The sequence below is a fragment of the Girardinichthys multiradiatus genome, chromosome 9 (assembly GCF_021462225.1).
Source record: "Girardinichthys multiradiatus isolate DD_20200921_A chromosome 9, DD_fGirMul_XY1, whole genome shotgun sequence".
NCBI classification, from domain to species: Eukaryota; Metazoa; Chordata; class Actinopteri; order Cyprinodontiformes; family Goodeidae; genus Girardinichthys; species Girardinichthys multiradiatus.
Genome location: NC_061802.1, coordinates 49,342,275 through 49,365,517, shown reverse-complemented (window position 1 = coordinate 49,365,517; position 23,243 = coordinate 49,342,275). Strand labels below are relative to the sequence as shown.

The 23,243-nt window shown below is 42.6% G+C and overlaps 1 protein-coding gene and 1 pseudogene across 3 annotated transcripts in view; both read left to right on the top strand.

Moving 5' to 3' along the window:
• Window positions 1–23,243, top strand: part of lrrc40 (leucine rich repeat containing 40) — a 75,403-nt gene that overhangs the window by 14,312 nt on the left and 37,848 nt on the right. For all 3 annotated transcript variants that reach the window (XR_007039550.1, XM_047374193.1, XM_047374194.1), the window contains exons 2-5: window positions 3,400–3,581; window positions 4,265–4,338; window positions 4,734–4,863; window positions 12,552–12,675. Coding sequence is in view for 2 of the 3 variants with exons in the window: in XM_047374193.1 (XP_047230149.1) it covers window positions 3,400–3,581; window positions 4,265–4,338; window positions 4,734–4,863; window positions 12,552–12,675 (510 nt within the window). In the remaining variant the exon portion in view is untranslated. The remainder of the gene's footprint in view (window positions 1–3,399; window positions 3,582–4,264; window positions 4,339–4,733; window positions 4,864–12,551; window positions 12,676–23,243) is intronic.
• On the top strand, window positions 12,685–15,726 carry LOC124873501 (annotated as a pseudogene).

Below are 23,243 nucleotides of genomic sequence, written 5' to 3'. Positions count from 1 at the left end.
GCTTGACCTGGGGAATGCGGCACCTGTAGCCCATTCCCTGCACACGCCTTTGCACGGTGGCTCTGGATGTTTCTACTCCAGACTCAGTCCACTGCTTCCGCAGGTCCACCAAGGTCTGGAATCGGCCCTTCTCCACAATCTTCCTCAGGGTCCGGTCACCTCTTTTCGTTGTGCAGCGTTTTCTGCCACACTTTTTCCTTCCCACAAACTTCCCACTGAGGTGCCTTGATACAGCACTCTGGGAACAGCCTATTCGTTCAGAAATTTCTTTCTGTGTCTTACCCTCTTGCTTGAGGGTGTCAATAGTGGCCTTCTGGACAGCAGTCAGGTCGGCAGTCTTACCCATGATTGGGGTTTTGAGTGATGAACCAGGATGGGAGTTTTAAAGGCCCCAGGAATCTTTTGCAGGTGTTTAGAGTTAACTCGTTGATTCAGATGATTAGGTTCATAGCTCGTTTAGAGACCCTTTTAATGATATGCTAATTTTGTGAGATAGGAATTTTGGGTTTTCATGAGCTGTATGCCCAAATCATCTGTATTAAGACAATAAAATACCTGAAATATTTCAGTTAGTGTGCAATGAATCTAAAATATATGAATGTTAAATTTTCATCATGACGTTATGGAAAATAATGAACTTTATCACAAAATGCTAATATTTTGAGAAGGACCTGTATGTGTGAGGAGATTACAGCAGGACTGTGCGATCTGGTTGAATCAGTATTTTCAGGAACTTCGCTTTTACAAAAAAATAAGAACCTGTCCCCAAAACACCGCAGTGAGGCTGGGCTCCAGTGCTGGTCATAAAATTTGAAAATCATGGAAAAAAAAAAGTTTTTTTCAGTAATTCCATTCAAAAAGTGAACTTGTATAATATATTCATTCAATAAACACAGACTTATATATTTATATTTATTTTAATTTTGGTGGTTATAACTGATAACTAATGAAAATCCCAAATTTAGTTTCTCAGAAACGAGAATATTACTTAAGACCAAAACAAAAAAAGGATTTTTAGAAATGTTGGCCAACTGAAAAGTATGAACATGTAAAGTATAAGCATATACAGCACGCAATAATTACTTGGGGATCCTTTTGCCTGGATTAATGCAGCAATGCGGTGTGGCATGGAGTCGATCAGTCTGTGGCACTGCTGAGGTGTAATATGAGCCCAGGTTATTCTGATAGTGACCTTCCGCTCTTCTGAATTGTTGGGTCTGCCACATTGCAATTTCCTCTTCACAATACACCATAGATTTTCTATGGGATTAAGGTCAGGCGAGTTTGCTGGCCAATTGACAACAGGGATACAATGGTCCTTAAACCAGGTACTGGTAGCTTTAGCACTGTTTGCAGATGCCAAGTCCTGTTGGAAAATGAAATCTGCATCTCTAGGTTGGTCAGCAGCATAGAGAACATAACATTGGAACAGTGAGCACCTGCCCAGTCCTTTTTGTCTTTACCCCAGGCAAGACGCTTCTAATGCTGCCTCTTGTTCAAGAGTGGCTTGACATAAGGATTGCATCAGCTGAAACCCATGTGCTCTGTGAACAGCCAGCCTCTTTAGCAAAGACCTTTTGTGTCTTGCCCTCCTTGTGCAAGGTGTAATTGGTCTTTTGGACAACTGTCAAGTCAGAAGTCTTCCCCATGATTGCGTAGCCTACAGAACTAGACTGAGAGACCATTTAAAGGCAGTTGCAGGTGTTTTGAGTTAATTAGCTGATTAGAGTGTGGCACCAGGTGTCTACAATATTGAACCTTTTCACAATATTAAAATTTTCTGAGATACTGAATTTGAGGTTTTCATTATTTGTCAGTTATAATCATCAAAATTAAAAGAAATAAACATTTGAAATAAATCAGTCTGTGTGTAATTAACAAATATAATACACAAATTTCACTTTTTGAATGGAATTACTGAAATAAATAAATTTTTTCATGATATTCTAATTTTATGACCAGCACCTGTATGAGGCTCAACAATCTATCGAAGCTGCCATCTGTTCAATGAGTTAACTCTAAACACCTGCAAAAGATTTCTGAGGCCTTTAAAACTCCCAGCCTGGTTCATCACTCAAAACCCCAATCATGGTTAAGACTGCCGACCTGACTGCTGTCCAGAAGGCCACTATTGACACCCTCAAGCAAGAGGGTAAGACACAGAAAGAAATTTCTGAACGAATAGGCTGTTCCCAGAGTGCTGTATCAAGGCACCTCAGTGGGAAGTCTGTGGGAAGGAAAAAGTGTGGCAGAAAACGCTGCACAACGAGAAGAGGTGACCGGACCCTGAGGAAGATTGTGGAGAAGGGCCGATTCCAGACCTTGGGGGACCTGCGGAAGCAGTGGACTGAGTCTGGAGTAGAAACATCCAGAGCCACCTGTGCAGGAAATGGGTGCCACATTCCCCAGGTCAAGCCACTTTTGAACCGGAAACAGCGGCAGAAGCGCCTGACCTGGACTACAGAGAAGCAGCACTGGACTGTTGCTCAGTGGTCCAAAGTACTTTTTTCGGATGAAAGCAAATTCTGCATGTCATTCGGAAATCAAGGTGCCAGAGTCTGGAGGAAGACTGGGCAGAAGGAAATGCCAAAATGCCAGAAGTCCAGTGTCAAGTACCCACAGTCATTGATGGTCTGGGGTGCCGTGTCAGCTGCTGGTGTTGGTCCACTGTGTTTTATCAAGGGCAGGGTCAATGCAGCTAGCTATCAGGAGATTTTGGTGCACTTCATGCTTCCATCTGCTGAAAAGCTTTATGGAGATGAAGATTTCATTTTTCAGCATGACCTGGCACCTGCTCACAGTGCCAAAACCACTGGTAAATGGTTTACTGACCATGGTATCACTGTGCTCAATTGGCCTGCCAACTCTCCTGACCTGAACCCCATAGAGAATCTGTGGGATATTGTGAAGAGAACGTTGAGAGACTCAAGACCCAACACTCTGGATGAGCTAAAGGCCGCTATCGAAGCATCCTGGGCCTCCATAAGACCTCAGCAGTGCCACAGGCTGATTGCCTCCATGCCACGCCGCATTGAAGCAGTCATTTCTGCAAAAGGATTCCCGACCAAGTATTGAGTGCATAACTGTACATGATTATTTGAAGGTTGACGTTTTTTGTATTAAAAACACTTTTCTTTTATAAATATGCTAATTTTGTGAGATAGGAATTTTGGGTTTTCATAAACTGTATGCCACAATCATCCGTATTAAGACAATAAAAGACCTGAAATATTTCAGTTAGTGTGCAATGAATCTAAAATATATGAATGTAAAATTTTCATCATGACATTATGGAAAATAATGAACTTTATCACAATATGCAAATTGTTTTAGAAGGACCTGTATTACTGTAGTGTGGTGTTTATATCTTCAGTGCTGTGAGTCGTAAATGTGTCTCAGTCCCTCAGAATGTATATCGGCTTAACATTGATGAGCCATTGGAAGCCCAGGAGAACGTATCGTTTGGAGGATCAGATCGTTGGTGGGAACAGACTGACCTCACCAAGCTCCTGCTGTCTTCCAATAAACTAACACAGCTGTCTGAAGACATTAAACTCTTACCTACACTGACTACACTGGATGTAAGTATGATCATCTCTGGCAGACACCGGAGAGACTCTAAAAGAGCGGTTTTCTAAAATGTAAAAAAAACTGTTATTGATTAATGTTTTCAGCTAATGGAAAGTTACTTAGCTTTTTAATAAACATTTTCTTTTTGTCACTACGTTTATCAACTTTACAAAATTCTGTGGTTATATGGAAACTAAGGATGGACAATTACCATGTTGTTTTTCCTTATTGTGTAAAAGAATAATAGTAAAAAGAATTGTGGGGGCTTGTCCCACTTTTTGAGAAATTGGCCATGGACCAGTGGACCACATTTTTCTACTGGTCCACGTGGGAATGCTGAAGGGGTTGCAGACGTTTTGGTCCACATGTGTTTGGAGAAGGCAAATGATCCTGTCCCTCGAGGTCTATATAATGGCAGCAACCTTAATATAACTTCTATAAGCTTAGAACCTTTACTAGTCTAGTACATGTTTTTGTATTTGTGTTCAAGGTTTAAACTAATAACTGAATTAAATATGAACATTACTTTGTCGCACACTTTCTAACATGAGATGATATCGGATGCTAACTGTAAAATCTATAAGGAAGGGATTACATCAAGCTTTGATATGATGTCTATCATTGAGATAAGTGGGTTTCATTTAAAAGCCAAACCAGTTCAACCAACCTGTTATTTACCAAGCTGTTCTTGCAGCTCCATGACAACCAGCTGAGCAGTTTACCCAGTGCACTTGGAGAGCTACAGGAGCTTCAGCAACTGCGACTAAGGTACAGTTTCTCAGCATCATGTTGAAATTTCTGTGTAGACATCAGATATAAATAAAACGTAGTTTTTACAGTCAGTTCTTTTGAGAAGCAAAAAGATGAGCAGGAAGTTATCTGTTAGTAACATTTAGGTGTGAGCGGGCACATCAGGTGAGTAGATGGACCTTGAACAGAGACTTGTAAACATTTATTTTCACTGGTGTAGGAATGCATCCAGTTTGTATGAAATCGCCCCTGAAGGTGACTGACACTGATTAGACTTTTTGAGGTTTGCAGATTTATCTCTGAAGTCTCACAGCAACACTAAACACTGAGTACAATAATCTGAGTGGAAAGGATGGGAGATATTTCAAATTAAAATGTACAGTTTTTTTATTTACATTTTTTTTTTTTTATAGCCATAATAAGTTGTCATCGCTGCCAAAAGAAGTGTGTGCTCTAAGGAACCTTCGTTCCCTAACACTGCAGCAGAATCTTCTGGAAAATGTGCCAGAGGAAATAGGACAGCTGGGAACCCTGACAGAGCTGGTAACTGCCACATACTCTTGATCAGTGGGAATCCTTACTGATCTAAAATCATACATACAGTACAGACCAAAGGTTTGGACACACCTCATTCAAAGAGTTTTCTTTATTTTCATGACTATGAATATTGTAGCTTCACACTGAAGGCATCAAAACTATGAATTAACACATGTGGAATTATATACTGAACAAAAAAGTGTGAAACAACTGAAAATATGTCTTATATACTAGGTTCTTCAAAGTAGCCACCTTTTGCTTTGATTACTGCTCTGCACACTCTTGGCATTCTGTTGATGAGCTTCAAGAGGTAGTCACCTGAAATAGTTTTTACTTCACAGGTGTGCCCTGTCAGGTTTAATAAGTGGGATTTCAGAGCTTATAAATGGGGTTGGGACCATCAGTTGTGTTGTGCAGGAGGTGGATACAGTACACAGCTGATAGTCCTACTGAATAGACTGTTAGAATTTGTATTATGGCAAGAAAAAAGCAGCTAAGTAAAAAACAACGAGTGGCCATCATTACTTTAAGAATTGAAGGTCAGTCAGTCCGAACAATTGAGAAAACTTTGAAAGTGTCCTCAAGTGCAGTCGCAAAAACCATCAAGCGCTACAAAGAAACTGGCTCACATGAGGACCGCCTCAGGAAAGGAAGACCAAGAGTCATCTCTGCTGCGGACGATAAGTTCATCCGAGTCACCAGCCTCAGAAATCGCAGGTTAACAGCAGCTCAGATTAGAGAACAGGTCAATGCCACACAGAGTTCTAGCAGCAGACACATCTCTAGAACAACTGTTAAGAGGAGACTGTGTGAATCAGGCCTTCATGGTAAAATAGCTGCTAGGAAACCACTGCTGAGGACAGGCAACCAGCAGAAGAGACTTGTTTGGGCTAAAAAACACAAGGAATGGACATTGGACCAGTGGAAATCTGTGCTTTGGTCTGATGAGTCCCAGTTTGAGATCTTGTCCGTGTCTTTGTGCGGTGCAGAAGAGGTGAAAGGATGGAATCTACATGCCTGGTTCCCACCGTGAAGCATGGTGGAGGAGGTGTGATGGTGTGGGGGTGCTTTGATGGTGACACTGTTGGGGATTTATTCAAAATTGAAGGCATACTGAACCAGCATGGCTACCACAGCATCTTGCAGCAGCATGCTATTCGATCCGGTTTGTATTTAGTTGGACCATCATTTATTTTTCAACAGGACAATGACCCCAAACACACCTCCAGGCTGTGTAAGGGCTATTTGACCAAGAAGGAGAGTGATTGGATGCTGCTCTAGATGACCTGGCCTCCACAGTCACCGGACCTGAACCCAATCGAGATGGTTTGCGGTGAGCTGGACCGCAGAGTGAAGGCAAAAGGGCCAACAAGTGCTAAGCATCTCTGGGAACTCCTTCAAGACTGTTGGAAAACCGTTGAAGCTCGTCAACAGAATGCCAAGAGTGTGCGGAGCAGTAATCAAAGCAAAAGGTGGCTACTTTGAAGAACCTAGAATATAAGACATATTTTCAGTTGTTTCATACTTTTTTGTTCAGTATATAATTCCACATGTGTTAATTCATAGTTTTGATGCCTTCAGTGTGAAACTACAATATTCATAGTCATGAAAATAAAGAAAACTCTTTGAATGAGAAGGTGTGTCCAAACTTCTGGTCTGTACTGTCTTGTCTTTATTATGAAAATGTGTGTCTTTTAAATGTGCTTTTGGAGCAGAGCTGCTTGGTCTGCTTTAAATTGGCCTGAGGATGTTTCTGTGGTTAGGACTACCCAATCCTCCTCATTTGTTCGGGCAGGTGTGAGAGCTCATCAAACTAGTGCAAAACCGGGGGAACCCGGCCACGTGTTTCACACAATATTTCCTGGTATTGATGTTGTGATTATGAAATTATTTAATATAAAATTTCCTTAATATTTTATTAATATTTTGGTCTGTTAAGGGTTGTCCTGTGAATACCAGCCCAATAAGGTGGTGGTATTAGGACAAAATTTAAGGGGATGAGCTAAGCTCTGGCATTATTGAACAGGAAAAATCTGTACACAAACGGAATGAATTCACACAACTTCTTAAAATACAAGAATTTATTAACAAAAATAAGTCAACTCAAAGTCAAACATATTTCAATCAACAAACTCTTTACTATGCTAAAACAATCCAACTAAACTACCAAGCTGAATGAAAGAATAAGGAAGATTAATGGGCTATGTACAATATATACAAGCTGATCAAAGATGATTGAAAATCATGACCGAGAGAGTGATGCAACATTACCATGTAATGTTACTTATGTTTGAGAACCAAGGATTATCTTGAAGAATCTGGAAATGAAGTTAAGTTAGTCTTGGAAATTACTTAAGCAATAATTGTTGTACCTTTAAACAGCCATTCACAATGCAAGATCAGATAAAACATTATTTTAATAAAATAATATTTTAAAGAATGATTTGCTGAATAAAACCAACCTTCTGGATGACCGATTCTCAATAGTGTTTAATTAGCTGCCTTTATTTATTAAAATAATATTTAAAGAAATATTATTTTGAATAAGAACCAAATCTTCTGGAGAAATGGGGCTTAATGGTGTTTACTTAGTTATCAAGTTTAGTAAAATAATATTTAGGGAAATATTATTTTACTAGAGTGAAAACTAACAACCCTTTTGCGTAAATGATCTTCAGTAGGCAAGCACGTGTTCTTAGCTGTTAGTGGTTGAAGCTAACAAAAGAAGCTTATAGCTTATCATCAGAATCAAAAATACATACCTTTTAAAATACCACTAATAAAAGGGTTAAAATGCATAAGCGTGGACGGCGTGTTATGTCCGATCTTCTGTGTTTAAAATCACCCTTTAAATAAACTTGTCTTAACTTTTAAAAAAACAAACACAGAACACATAAACTGAGCACATTTGCTGTGCAGATAATGTGTTAGCACTAAGATGGCTGAGTTTTCAACACAAACAAAACCAAACGTCATAAAACAAAAACTTTTTAGATTATTTCACTCTAAACTACTTCTCTCTGCCTTAAACACAACCTCTTACGTGAACTGTGTTGAGGAAAAGTTGTCCAGGGCGACAAAGTTGAAGAAAGCATCGACAGTGAACAAAGGGTTAACTTGCAGCTAACCTCCGTAGCTGTGGGGTGCGGTGGCTCGCTCTGTCGGCCGGCCAAACTGCACGTTACTGCTATAGCTACGGTGATGCTTTCCTGTGTCCTTCCTTCAGACCGGGAAAAACTGCTCCACTTGGCGTTGTAGAGACAGAGTCTCTGCTGGGAACTCTCTGGAACACAATTTGCTTCTGTAGACCTCAGAGAGAAAGTCAAGCAACGCTTGTACCCTAATTACCCACGTTCATGAATGAATACCGGATACACAAACAGCAATTAATTCCTACTTAACTTAGTGCATATGATCGCGTAGTCATATGACATTCTTGGATCCAGTTTGAAGAGTTGTCTATTTGCCAGCAAAAAGACATTAGCGCGCTGTGTCCCTCCGTCCAGTTCTGCTGGGGACCTGCTTGGAAGAGGTCAGTTTGTTGCAAAAGCGGGGTTTTTATTCGGACAGTGACGTCACAGGAAGTCCGCTGTTACCCCCATTTCTGGCTGTGCTGGAGGTATATTAATGCAATTTATTTTGAAAGTTTAAGATGGCGCCGCAGATGGTCGCCTCGGCACGCGTTGGTGCGCATTGTTTTGATTTGTTTTTTGCTTTTAAACGGTCTTCTATGATGGTACCCGGAGCTCTCTCACCAGAGAAGAACTCATGAATATCAGGGCTACTACACCAGAGGAGTTATTTCCCACTTTTCTGCTTAACGGGCTGGGGTGCTGGTAGGTCTTCGCCAGCGTGGACTACGAACACCGTTACCTGTAATATTTCTCTCTAACGTGCGCTCACTTCCCAACAAAATTGAGGAACTACAACTGCTGTTGGGGAAAAAAAGGGACTTTTATTCATCGGCAGTTTTGTGCTTCACGGAGACGTGGCTGTGTGGATTAATACCGGACTCTGCGCTGCAGCTGGCAGGATTCCAGCTCTACAGAGCGGACAGAGACAAGGAACTCTCCGGCAAAGCGAAAGGTGGAGGAATCTGTTTCTACCTCAACAGTGGTTGGTGCAACAACGTGACAGTGAGTCAGCAGCAATGTTCTCCAGACCTGAAAGCCTTCATCATAAACTGTAAGCCTTTCTATTCCCCCCGTGAGTTTGCTTCGTTCATCCTGGTCGGTGTTTACATCCCACCGCAAGCTAACGTGCAGGTCGCACAGCGCATGCTCGCCGACCAGATACTGAGTGTGGAGCAGACCAACCCGGACTCCTTAGTTATTGTCGCTGGCGACTCTAACAAAGGTAATCTCACCCACAAACTCCCCAAATATAGAAAGTTTATAAAATGTCTCACCAGAGAGGACAACATTCTGGATCACTGTTACACCACCATCAGAGACGCTTATCACGCCGTCCCACGTGCTGCACTGGGCCTATCCGACCACATCATGGTCCACCTGATTCCTGCATACAGGCAGAAATTAAAGCTCTGAAAACCTGTTGTGAGGACGTCAAGGAAGTGGAGCAGTGAGGCTGCGGTGAATCTTCAGGCGTGTTTAGGCTGTACAGACTGGGATGTGTTCAGGACTACTACCAACAGTCTGGACGAGTACGCAGAGGCTGTGACTTCCTACATCAGCTTCTGTGAGGACAGCTGTGTACCATCATGCACCAGGGTGAGTTACAACAATGACAAACCCTGGTTCACAGCCAAACTCAGAAGGTTAAGACTGGATAAGGAAGTGGCCTTCAGGAGTGGGGACAAAGACATATACAGAGAGACGAAGTACAAGTTTGGCAAGACAGTGAAAGAGGCCAAACGACTATACTCTGAGAAGCTCCAAAACCAGTTCTCAGCCAACAACTCTACGTCTGTCTGGAAAGGGCTCAGGCAGATCACCAACGACAAGCCGAAAGCCCCCCACTCTATCAACAACCGACGCCTCGCCAACAACCTGAACGAGTTCTACTGCTGCTTTTAAAGACAATGGGAGAGTCCTGCAACCATCCCCCACGACACCCCCCAACAGCTGCAGCCACAATCCACCACCCCCTCTTCCTCAACATCAAGAGAGGCCATGGCACCTCCAACCCGCACCCTGAAGTTCCCCCCCATCAGCCCCCTACCCACACCGGGGACGGCTCTTTCCATCCAAGAGAGGGATGTCAACAAACTCTTCAGGAGACAGAACCCCCGGAAAGATGCTGGACCGCATTCTGTCTCCCCAGCCAGCCTGAAGCACTGCGCTGATCAGCTGTCTCCAGTCTTCACAGACATTTTTAACACCTCACTGCAGACATGTCATGTGCCAGCCTGCTTCAGACCCGTCGCTCTGACCTCTGTGGTGATGAAGTCCTTTGAGCGCCTTGTGCTCTCACACCTAAAAGACATCACAGACCCCCTCCTGGATCCCCTGCAGTTTGCCTACAGAGCCAACAGGTCTGTAGAGGATGCAGTCAACCTAGCCCTTCACTCCATTCTCCGGCACCTGGACTCCACAGGAACCTATGCCAGGGTCCTGTTTGAGGATTTCAGCTCTGCCTTCAACACCATCGTCCCAGCTCTGCTCCAGGAGAGGCTCTCCCAGCTGAGTGTGCCCGACTCCACCTGCAGGTGGATCACTGACTTCATGTCTGACAGGAAGCAGCGTGTGAGGCTGGGGAAGCATGTCTCTGACTCCCTGACCATCAGCACCGGTTCCCCCCAAGGCTGTGTTCTCTCTCCTCTGCTCTTCTCCCTGTACACCAACATCTGCACCTCCAGTCACCAGTCTGTCAAGCTTCTGAAGATTGCGGACGACACCACTCTGATCGGACTCATCACTGATGGTGACGAGTCCGCGTACAGATGGGAGGTGGACCATCTGTTGGACTGGTGCAGGCAGAACCCAGCCCCACCTGCCCCCATCACCCTCTGTGACTCCACAATTGACATTGTGGAATCTTTCCGCTTCCTGGGAACCATCATCTCCCGGGACCTCAAGTGGGAGCCAAACATCAGCTCCCTCATCAAGAAAGCCCAGCAGAGGATGTTCTTCCTGCGACAGCTGAAGAAATTCAACCTGCCAAAGACTATGATGGTGCACTTCTACACAGCCATCATTGAGTCCATCCTCACCTCCTCCATCACCATCTGGTACGCCACTGCTACAGCCAAGGATAAGGGGAGGCTGCAGCGTGTCATTCGGTGTGCTGAGAAGGTGATTGGCTGCAGTCTACTGTCACTCCAGGAATTGTACACCTCCAGGACCCTGAAGCGGGCAGGGAAGATTCTGGCTGATCCCTCCCACCTCGGTCACAGACTCTTTGAAACTCTCCCCTTTGGCAGGAAGCTGCGGTCCATCCGGACCAAAACCTCACGCCACAAGAACAGTTTTTTCCCACCAGCCTTGTTAACAAAGCCCGGAAACCACCCTGACACTCTCCCTTTCCTCCACACCCCCCCTTTTTTTGCTGACAGGACACTTGTAAACTGTAACTCTATGCGTTACATTAACGCTCAGCTTGGACTCCTGCTTTACTTGCACTGCCATACTTGCACACTGATCACCTGCACTGTTGTACTGCTCTCGCATCCTATACTGCTCTACATTTACTCTCACTCACTTAAAACTGTGCACATGTATTTATATTATATTGTAGATATGTTTATACTGTTTAATTTGTATTGTATTGCACCGACTACGCCAAAACGAATTCCTTGTATGTCCAAAAACGTACTTGGCAATAAAGCTTTTCTGATTCTGATTCTGAAGTTCCAGAAACGTTCTTACTGGCCTTTCATTTTGTACCCATGGCTGTGGTCCCAACACTGAATTTTATGACCTTATAAGTGACTATATAATATAGGTTCATAAAGTCTCTATGGCTATAAGTGTAACACTGCATACAGTCTTGTCACAAGCAAATAATTTCTAATAGCTGATCCTCACTACATAAATTTTAAGTACTAGGGGGAAAATAATTGGAAAAGCAGCTGCCCTGACCTCAACCTTTTTACAGGAACACTGAGTTCCAATTTAAAGTTTTAAAGGAAATTTACCAGTTTTGCAAATAAGATTTTTCAAATGTTAATTCAGAATTATGTAACAAGCTTGTGTGAGATTGGAGCCTAATAAACGTGTTCAAAATGTAATATGCTAAGGGCAATTTTGGCCCTTATTCACAGGGGTGCGTGTGTAAATGGTTTTCTTCAGATTTGTAATTTTTATAACAAAAATACACTCAAAGACAACCCGAAGGAGGAGGGATCTTAAGTAAATATATTTCAAACCTTTTTAATCTGGAAACCGCTCTGGTATTTGGTGGGGGGTGCTGGGGATGGGGCATTCGGTGTAAGCCAGACCTGTGTCCAGCTCCACTAGTGCTGCACCTGTCTGCAGCACTAGTGCAGCACTACTGCCATTCTGTCTGAGGTGTTCATGGCGTTGTCTTGACTGAAAGAATGAGGTGTTAGATATAAGCTGTTGTAATGAGCTTCCTCTGTTAGGTGAAGGGTTAGGGTTAGCGTGCGAGCGTGTGTGAGATTTGCACACATTTTTGCTTGCTCACATAGGCACTCATCAGTCTCACTGCTATGAGCTCTGCTGTGTTTTGTAATTTACTAATGGCGATGTTATGGTTTTTGTGATTGCTTGAAGGATTTGTCCAACAATCTTCTGGAGCATTTGCCCTCCAGTATTGGATGTCTGAAGACTCTACAGAAAGTCACCCTTTGTCACAACAAGCTTACCTGTCTGCCTGACAGCATGGGCCAGCTAACAAGTAAGAACAGCAGTGCTGCCCAAGTGAACAATAGACCTCTTGAGGTCACAAGCTGACAACTGCTTTTTTTAGATGTTACTATTGAAAATGTTTTGGTTTTGTTTATGTAAAACTAACTGTTGACTTTTTATTTACATAGTCATTTGATCAATCCCAGAAGGAATCTAACACCTTAGACTTTATGGTGGCTTTGTGCCTTGTCCAGGTCCACTTTGATATTAGGACTGTAAGTATTTATGTTAGATGTACTCTTTGTCCTTGTAGCTTCATCTGTGAAGGCATCATTTCCACCTTGTTGCAGGGACAAGACACTTAATGCCACAAACTTTCTGACACTAGGAAAAGTATGTGTCTGAGAAAAAGCAGCAGGTATACAGAATAAGAAGGAATGCCAAGCTTAACCCTCCTGTTGTCCTCGGGTCAAAATGACCCACCACTTTGTTAAAACCCCCCAAAAAATCCACAAAATTCTATTTTTTTTTACTTGAAATTCTATGACGTTTTGTAGATTTGACCCAACAATAGAAAAAGTGAAATGTTGCTTTTATTCACATTTCCATATAAGCTGTACAAAAAAGGTACAGAGGTGGTCTTCGGGTCAAAATGACCTGTGAGACAAATAGAGTTTAAATTAAGGTCACAGAGTTATTTACAAACAACAGAATGTTACAATGTTTTAGATGTGTCTCAGATCAATCAGTAGCAGAAGTAAACAAGGCAAATCAGGTGGTGTTCTCGCAGGCTTCAGAAGACCACCTGTTTATTTCCAAAGGTTATAAAGGTGTTGCAGATAACAGGACCCCGAATTCTGTCTGTGCTGAAGCCATGAGTGTGCGTTATACTGCTGAAGACACTGTAGAGCTGATTTTCTCAGATGTCTAGCAAGACAACTCTGATTCAGAAGAGGAAGTGGAGGATGTATCTGAAGAAGAAGATGGGCAGGAATACAATCCAGAGCATGATGACTCATCTTCAGAAGAAGAAAACCCTGAAGCTGAAAGAGATTTTCCTTTCAAAAAATGGCAAAATAACAGGGTCCTCAGCAGCATATGACCAACACGGCAAGTATGCAGAACAAAACATCATAAAGATGACCCCAGGACCCACAAGGTATGCCGTTTCTTATGCCCATGATATTGTCTCTACATTCTACCTGTTTATCACACCAGCAATAGAAAAAATAATCCTGGGGATGACAAATCTGGAGGGTTTTCGCAAATATGGAGACAGATGGAAAAAGATGGATGAGATTGACCTGCAGGCCTACTTAGGGCTGCTAATCTTAGCAGGTATATACAGGTCCCAAGGTGAGGCTGCAGCTAGTCTATGGGATGCAGAAAGTGGGAGGCCAATTTTCCGAGCCACAATGCCACTCAAAGTCTTTCACACCTACTCAAGACTGCTACGATTTGATGACCGTGAGTCAAGACCAGCAAGACGTGTGACACACAAACCGACAGCCATAAGAGAGGTATGGGACAAGTGGGTGGAGCGGCTGCCCTACCTCTGCAATCCAGGACCTGACGTAACAGTGGATGAACAACTGGTTCTATTTAGAGGTAATCTGTTTTCATATTTGTAATAAAAGTGATTTTCACTATTGATTTCTTTGACTGTTTTCTGTGACACTAATACTAATCACGGATGCTAATGTCTTTTGTCCAAAAAGGTCGTTGTCCTTTCCGGCAGTATATGCCCAGCAAGCCAGCAAAATATGGGATCAAGTCATGGGTGGCTTGCAATGCCAAATCAAGCTATGCTTCGAAAATGCATGTGTATACTGGGAAGCCGACCAGTGGATGCCCAGAGAAGAACCAGGGGATGCGAGTTGTGCTTGATGTGACAAAGGGACTGAGGGGTCACAATGTGACATGTGACAATTTCTTCACTTCTTATGAACTCGGACAGCAGCTCCTGAAGAGGAAGATCACCATTGTTGGTCCAGTTCGAAAGAATAAGCCTGAGCTCCCACCTGCACTGCTTGCGTCAAAAGAGAGAGAGGTCTTCTCCTCAAAGTTTGCCTTCACGCCCAACACCACTCTAGTTTCCTACCTCCCAAAGAAAAACAAGAATGTAGTTCTTCTGAGCACACTGCACACAGACGGTGACATTAGCGATCGTGAGGACAGGAAGCCAATCATCTTCCTAGACTACAACCGCAACAAAGGAGGTGTGGACAACCTGGATAAGATGATTGGAACATATAGCTGCAGAAGAATGACTGCCCCTGGTCATCTTCCACAACATCATTGATGTTTCCTCTTACAATGCCTTTGTGATTTGGAGAGAGATCAACCCAACCTGGATGTCTCATAAGCAGAACAAGAGGAGGTTGTTCCTGGAGCAGCTAGGAAAGGCGCTTGTAACTCCACTCATTGAAAGAAGGAAGCATGTCCACCGCACAGAACCCTCAGCAGCAGTTGTGAAAGCTATTCAGAGTGCAGGAGCTCCTGATCAACCTGAGGATCCATCTACCACAGCCACTTCCCCAGCTAGGGCAAGTAAGAGGAAGAGATGTCAGTTGTGCCCTCAAAAGGACTGTAAAACATATACTGTGTGCTGCAGGTGTAAGAAATATATCTGAAAGGGCTGTGCACTTGTATACTGTCCTACATGTGCTAATTAGTTGAATGGGTTATGTTATTTTTCATATTTTTGTATTGTACATTCTTATTGTTCACTAGAGGAAAAAAATGAAACTGAGTCTTTGGGATGAAAAAAATGTATTTAAAACTCCTTTTTGCACATTTATTTCTTTTCTTAAGCTATAGAAATTCAAGTGAAGAGGGAAAATGCAAGTATTTACACATTTTGACCTCAATGACAATATGCAAGATGACATTTGGTGTTTAATTTTGTGTTGTGTTTCTATGATGTACGATGAAGATCATCTTTAAGTAAATAATGCTCCAGCGGCACTTTTAATAAGTTTTCCAAATGGCAAATACTGACATATTACAATCTTTGTGGAAATGAAGTACACTGTAAAAACAGTGTTCTAAAATTAAACCAAGAAAAAAGGATGATTAAAGGCCAATGCATGTCAGAAAATGCGCCTCTATTATTTATTTTTAAAAACTAAGCACACCAGCGTTGTCTGCTCAGTGGGCAGCGCTCCAAAGCAGCAATGCTTTTCAAACCTGTTTTTTTCAGGAACATCAATGAAACTTAATTTAACATAAACACAAATACCACTGTATTCTGGCTCCCATAGCTGGTCTTCTGCCCTGCTGTGGTAATTCTGTTGTTGTGTTGTAGTGCAGGTGGAAAAATAGATTTCCAGGTTGAAAAATGTGTGTATCGGCCACAAGAAAAATGGCAAAAAGATATGTCCTAGCGATTTTCTCACTAGATCGGCTGTTCTGATCAGAAATCTAGTTTAATTGAAGACACAGAGAACGAAGGATAAGCGAAAATTTTCAAATTGTGAAAAAGATTAACTTTTTATGGTATAGTAAATGAGCCTGTCAGGATAACAACTTTATCATCTGATAAAGATGATAAAGTTTACCAGAAATTATTGCGATAAACAATAAACAGTAATGTTGTCGTTTGTAGATTTTAAATATCCAAAATAAATGAACCAAAAACAATAAATAAAATTGATTATGTCTCTGTATACAAAATTGCCCTTCAAAAAATATCAATCATCAGGCTCAAACAGGCAAAACGGGCAAAATTGTCAGCTTCATAAACAAAAAGTGCAAACTAACAACAAAGCTCACCATCTGAACAGAAGAACCATCAGAGCAGATGCATCAACAGGCCATATGCGAATCTGTAACTACTTTAGTTTGGCAGACTAAATGAATAAACACACTGATTGTGGACTATCTGTAGGATGGCCTGGTTATAATTTTCTTTTTCCAATTGGGAAAGCTGCATCCAATTAATATGTTTTAGTGCACATGCAGGTTTGTTATATTGCCACGTTTGTCTGCTACTGTTTTACAACAAATGCGACATACAGGCTCGCACATGTTAAATGGTTCACCACCATTTAACACATGCTAAATGGTGTTTTGGTTGGATGCGATTAATGTATTGCTTTTTGCGACAGGCCTAACAGTAAATACATTTTTCTGTAGTAATTTATTTCTTCTGGTAGGCTGTGCCACCTGCTGGCATAAATGGATAACTGCATTTCACATAAATCAATAGATCTGTTCTTCAATTCAATTCAAAAATATTTTATTAATCCCAAAGGGAAATTAAATGTTGTTATAGCTCATATTATGAAGGTTTCCTCAAAGAGCCGTTGTAGATGCTGATGGCTGTGGGCAGGAAGGATCTCCTGTAGCGCTCCGTCTTACAGCAGATCTGAAGAAGCCTCTGACTGAAGACACTCTGTTGTTGTAGGACAGTCTCATGAAGAGGATGCTCAGGGTTCTCCATAATGTTCTTCATTTTATGAAGAATCCGTCTTTCCACAATGATCTCCAAAGATTCCAGAGGAGTCCACAGAAGAGAACCAGCCTTTTTTATCAACTTGTTGAGCTTTTTTAAGTCCCTGGCTCTGATGCTGCTTTCCCAGCAGATGATGGTAGAAGAGATCACACTTTCCACAACGGACTTATAGAAGATATGCAGCATCTTGCTGCAAGCACCAAAGGACCTAAGCTTCCTCAAGAAGTACAGTCTGCTCTGTCCCTTCTTGTAGATGGCTTCACAGTTGCATCTCCACTCTAGTCTGTTGTCCAGGTGAACACCGAGGTATTTATACTCCTCCACCACTTCCACTTCTTCTCCCATGATAGAAATAGTTTTTGACTTATTCCTGTTTCTCTTAAAATCTACAATCATCTCCTTTGTTTTAGTCACGTTCAAAATGAGATGATTGTTTCCACACCATGCCACAAAGCGGTCCACCGCCTTCCTGTACTCAGCTTCTGACACTTCCAATGTTTCAAAGGTGTCACCTCTCACAGTGTGCATATCCATTAATGCAGCTTACATTTCAGCATCCAAATTCATGTCTAAAAATACTTCATGCTGTATAGAAATTGTTGAGGTAAAATAATGCTATCACTGATATTCTTGCAGCCTCAACCTCTCTGGGGCACAGTTTTTTATTCTAACCGCTCTTCTAAACCGCCTCAGTGCGGCCCTTTAAATGCACCTCAGGTTCATCACATCATACAGCGGGGAAACAGCCAAGTAAAAACCACTTACCTTTGTCCCCGTTGATGATGAGATCTTCTTCGGTTATGCTCACGACATCCGGGTCACGGCACCAAATTGTTGAGGTAAAATAATGCTATCACTGATATTCTTACGGCCTCAACCTCTCCCAGTCCGGATGTCGTGAGAAAGAACAGATGAAGAGCAGAAAATTAAGATTAACGCAAGTTTAATTTGGAAGATAATAAGTCCAATGATTTCTATTGCAAAATGAATATACAAAATAACACAATGAAAGAAAATTACATGAAGAATAGAAAACTTACATAAGGGCCCTTACGGAGAGAGATGGATTTTCAGCAAAGCATGGCTGTCTTTACCCAGATGTCTGTTATTTCAAGTTCCAGGTACATCTTTATACTGTGGACTTCAAAGCTTACTGACTGTGCCTTCTCTTTTTCCATCAGGTGTTGTAAATCAGCCAAGCTCCCTTGTGGCATCTATACCACGGCCAAAAGTTGACATTTATTGCTTTATTGTCCCTACAGCCAGCTTTTACGGCTTGCAGCTGCCGAGACCCTTCTAACCCCTGTTTCACCCTGACCCCTGCTGTACTCTCTCCCCAAGGCTCACTCATGTTAAATCTCACTTTAATGTTCTCACATGCAAACTAAACTAATAACATGAAATTACATGATTTTAATTCTCAACAAAATGTAGCAGTGAATATGCTTTGTTAAATTATATAAATGTATATAAATAAATCCCTTTAAAGTGTGACCAAGATTGAAAACCACTTCTTTAGACTAGAAAGACCAAGAAAGCCAACAACTATATTTGTACATAAAATACCTCATGTTTATATCTTGACTAGCAGTCATTTAGGGGTATGACAATCTTAGAGCATGAAGGGTTAGAAAATGTTGACTAGCTGCTAAGAGATCATCTCTATAAGGTACATTCTGCATTACTCACAAAACTTTAGGGATACTTGACTTCCAGGTAACATAAATTGTTCACGCTGTGATATACAGGTCCTTCTCAAAATATTAGCATATTGTGATAAAGTTCATTATTTTCCATAATGTCATGATGAAAATTTAACATTCATATATTTTAGATTCATTGCACCCTAACTGAAATATTTCAGGTCTTTTATTGTCTTAATACGGATGATTTTGGCATACAGCTCATGAAAACCCAAAATTCCTATCTCACAAAATTAGCATATCATTAAAAGGGTCTCTAAACGAGCTATGAACCTAATCATCTGAATCAACGAGTTAACTCTAAACACCTGCAAAAGATTCCTGAGGCCTTTAAAACTCCCAGCCTGGTTCATCACTCAAAACCCCAATCATGGGCAAGACTGCTGACCTGACTGCTGTCCAGAAGGCCACTATTGGCACCCTCAAGCAAGAGGGTAAGACACAGAAAGAAATTTCTGAACGAATAGGCTGTTCCCAGAGTGCTGTATCAAGGCACCTCAGTGGGAAGTCTGTGGGAAGGAAAAGGTGTGGCAGAAAACGCTGCACAACGAGAAGAGGTGACCGGACCCTGAGGAAGATTGTGGAGAAGGGCCGATTCCAGACCTTGGGGGACCTGCGGAAGCAGTGGACTGAGTCTGGAGTAGAAACATCCAGAGCCACCGTGCACAGGCGTGTGCAGGAAATGGGCTACAGGTGCCGCATTCCCCAGGTCAAGCCACTTTTGAACCAGAAACAGCGGGAGAAGCGCCTGACCTGGGCTACAGAGAAGCAGCACTGGACTGTTGCTCAGTGGTCCAAAGTACGTTTTTCGGATGAAAGCAAATTCTGCATGTCATTCGGAAATCAAGGTGCCAGAGTCTGGAGGAAGACTGGGCAGAAGGAAATGCCAAAATGCCAGAAGTCCAGTGTCAAGTACCCACAGTCATTGATGGTCTGGGGTGCCGTGTCAGCTGCTGGTGTTGGTCCACTGTGTTTTATCAAGGGCAGGGTCAATGCAGCTAGCTATCAGGAGATTTTGGAGCACTTCATGCTTCCATCTGATGAAAAGCTTTATGGAGATGAAGATTTCATTTTTCAGCACGACCTGGCACCTGCTCACAGTGCCAAAACCACTGGTAAATGGTTTACTGACCATGGTATCACTGTGTTCAATTGGCCTGCCAACTCTCCTGACCTGAACCCCATAGAGAATCTGTGGGATATTGTGAAGAGAACGTTGAGAGACTCAAGACCCAACACTCTGGATGAGCTAAAGGCCGCTATCGAAGCATCCTGGGCCTCCATAAGACCTCAGCAGTGCCACAGGCTAATTGCCTCCATGCCACGCCGCATTGAAGCAGTCATTTCTGCAAAAGGATTCCTGACCAAGTATTGAGTGCATAACTGTACATGATTATTTGAAGGTTGACGTTTTTTGTATTAAAAACACTTTTCTTTTATTGGTCGGATGAAATATGCTAATTTTGTGAGATAGGAATTTTGGGTTTTCATGAGCTGTATGCCAAAATCATCCGTATTAAGACAATAAAAGACCTGAAATATTTCAGTTAGTGTGCAATGAATCTAAAATATATGAATATTAAATTTTCCTCATTACATTATGGAAAATAATGAACTTTATCACAATATGCTAATATTTTGAGAAGGACCTGTATCTGTGATTCTGTGATATATCATGAAAGTACGGCATTTAAGTAGAAGCATGCAGTTGTGGTTTCCTCATTTTAAACAATCTATTGAAAGAAACACCAACAACAGTGGTGGGTATATTCAACAAAAAATGTCAGTGTCTCAATGACACGTTTGTCATGTTCCCTTGAGGATCAATTACTGCTTGACAATGACATCTCTTGGTGTTCACAAGCATTATATACTGAACACAAAAGTGTGAAACAACTGAAAATATGTCTTATATTCTAGGTTCTTCAAAGTAGCCGCCTTTTGCTTTGATTACTGTTCTGCACACTCTTGGGATTCTGTTGATGAGCTTCAAGAGGTAGTCACCTGAAATGGCTTTCCAATGATGACTGTGGAGGCCAGGTCATCTGGCGCAGCACCCCGTCACTCTCCTTCTTGGTCAAATAGCCCTTACACAGCCTGGACTCCTTAGACAAAAGCACAGATTTCCACTGGTCTAATGTCAATTCCTTGTGTTTTTTATCCCAAACAAGTCTATTCTGCTTGTTGCCTGTCCTCAGCAGTGGTTTCCTAGCTGCTATTTTACCATGAAGGCCTGATTCACACAGTCTCCTCTTAACAGTTGTTCTAGAGATGTGTCTGCTGCTAGAACTCTGTGTGGCATTGACCTGTTCTCTAATCTGAGCTGCATTTAACCTGTAATTTCTGAGGCTGGTGACTCGGGTGAACTTATCGTCCGCAGCAGAGGTGGTAACTCTTTTTCTTCTTGGGGAAATTTCTTCTCTACAGATGACAAAGTGTAACTCCACAAAGTTAATAACCCCCCATTTTCATTGCTCACTTTCAGCATGGAGCCCTTGTCTTCACAGCTGATCTCAGCCACCAACTTTTCAGTCAAGCTCCTCGGTTCCAACCTCACGGCTTCTTGGATTGCCCTTTTGAGCTTATCCAGGTCATTCTGGTTCAATACAGTCCATGTCCAGTTTTTCTTGGTCATCTTTTCTTCTCCTTCTCGCTTCTTTAGGCAGGTATGTAATGGTTTAGCATATCGTTGATAATTAGGAACATGATCTCTCACATAGTTGCAGAGTCCCAAAATCTTTTGTAGATCATTTTCGGATTCAGGTGGCTGGATTTGTGCCAGCTTCTCTCAATACCCGTCTGAGAGTCCCAAATCTGTTGTCACTTGGAATCCTAGGTAGTTAACCTGAAACTGTCCAAACTGGCATTTCTTGAGATTCAGCTTCAGACCTGCTGCTGTGATTCTCTCCACCACTGTTTGCAGCCTCTCTAGGTGCTCCTCTTCTGTGTCGTCTGCAATGAACACATCATCTATGTACACTGTAGCTCCTCGGTCTCCCAAAACTTCCATTACAGCTGACTGGAACACATTAGGGAAGTTTTTGTACCCCTGAGGTAACCTTTGCCACACATAACTCTTGCCTTTGTGTGTAAATGCTGTCTTGCCTTGTGATTGCTTTGCGACTCTGAGGGAGAAAAATCAATTTGCTAAGTCAATGCAGGATTTATATTTCTTGACTCTTAATGTCTTCAATGCTCCTTGTGGATTGATTAGGCTGGCTCGGTTTGCTATGGTTCTCCTTGAAGTTGATTACTGGCCTCCAACCTCCTTCTGCCGACTGGTTTCTTCACCGCTTGAATGGAACTGTTAGGGATGGGATTTAGCTCTTCTCTTTTCTTTACTCAATTCCTTTACTATTTTATCCATTTCTTCAACAGCACCTGGGTTCAGGGGGTACTGTCGAACATGTGGTTGCATTTCCCTTTCTATGAGGTGCACATACTTCGGTCCCAGGTCTCCACAGTCATTCTTGAACCGGGCCACATTTGCTGAGGTGATGATCTTCCGTAACTTCTCTTTCCCAGCCGGGGAGAAGTCGCTTTCTTTCAGCTTCTGTTCAATTACTTCTGGCACATTTACAGCTTTGTACCACTCTTGAGCCCCAGTTCCACTCTGAATCGATCCTACTTTTACTAACCTTGACCGTAGCTGGCTCAGCCTTTGAGACAGAGAGCAGCGCTCCCCCCATGGTTTGTTGAGTTCTTTCAAGTCTGTGACAGTGATGAGGTTGTATGGACGCTTCACCCAAATGATTCCTTGCCACGTTCCATAAGGCATCTCTTCTATGGTGCCGTTGGCAAATTGGACCGTAAGGTATCGTGTTGTCTTTAGGCCTCTGCGAGTCATGGATTCCTCAACCCCGGTGTCCACTAGATAAGGTTCTCCTTCCACCTTCGTGTAGATCTCGTCCCCCCTCCAGTAGGCATTTTCCAGGGTGACTCGCGGCCGTGTCATCATTACTTGGCTGGGCCCCCGGTCCCTGATCTGCGGGACTCGGAGAGGGCCTTCTTTTCTTCAGAGGACTGTTTGTCATACTCTTCCCTAGGGAGAAAGGTGCTTTTCTTTTGTGGGCATTGCGATGCTGATGGTCCATAAAATCTTCTTTGCAGTTCTTCTCTTCTCTGAAGCGGCGGTCTCTTAGGGGGGTTGGCTGGAGCTTTCACACCGGCCTTAGTTGGTGGTTTGGCCCCTTGTCCTGTCTTTTTCTCCTACTTCGAGTGGCTTGTGATGGGTTGCCAGCTGCACTGGGATTGAAAACAGGCTTTCACTGTCATCACTCTCTTCCCCAGAGGTCTCATGTTCTGATGGTTCTTCTTCTTCTGAGCCACTGACTTCATGGTCTTCTCTTTCCGGGTTCAAGGGGTCCATTTTGAATGGACTCAGGAGCTCCTCTTTAGCTGGACTTTGTCTTTGTCTCATCTTCTTCTTTGCTTTTAAATCTTTTGTTGGGACATGAT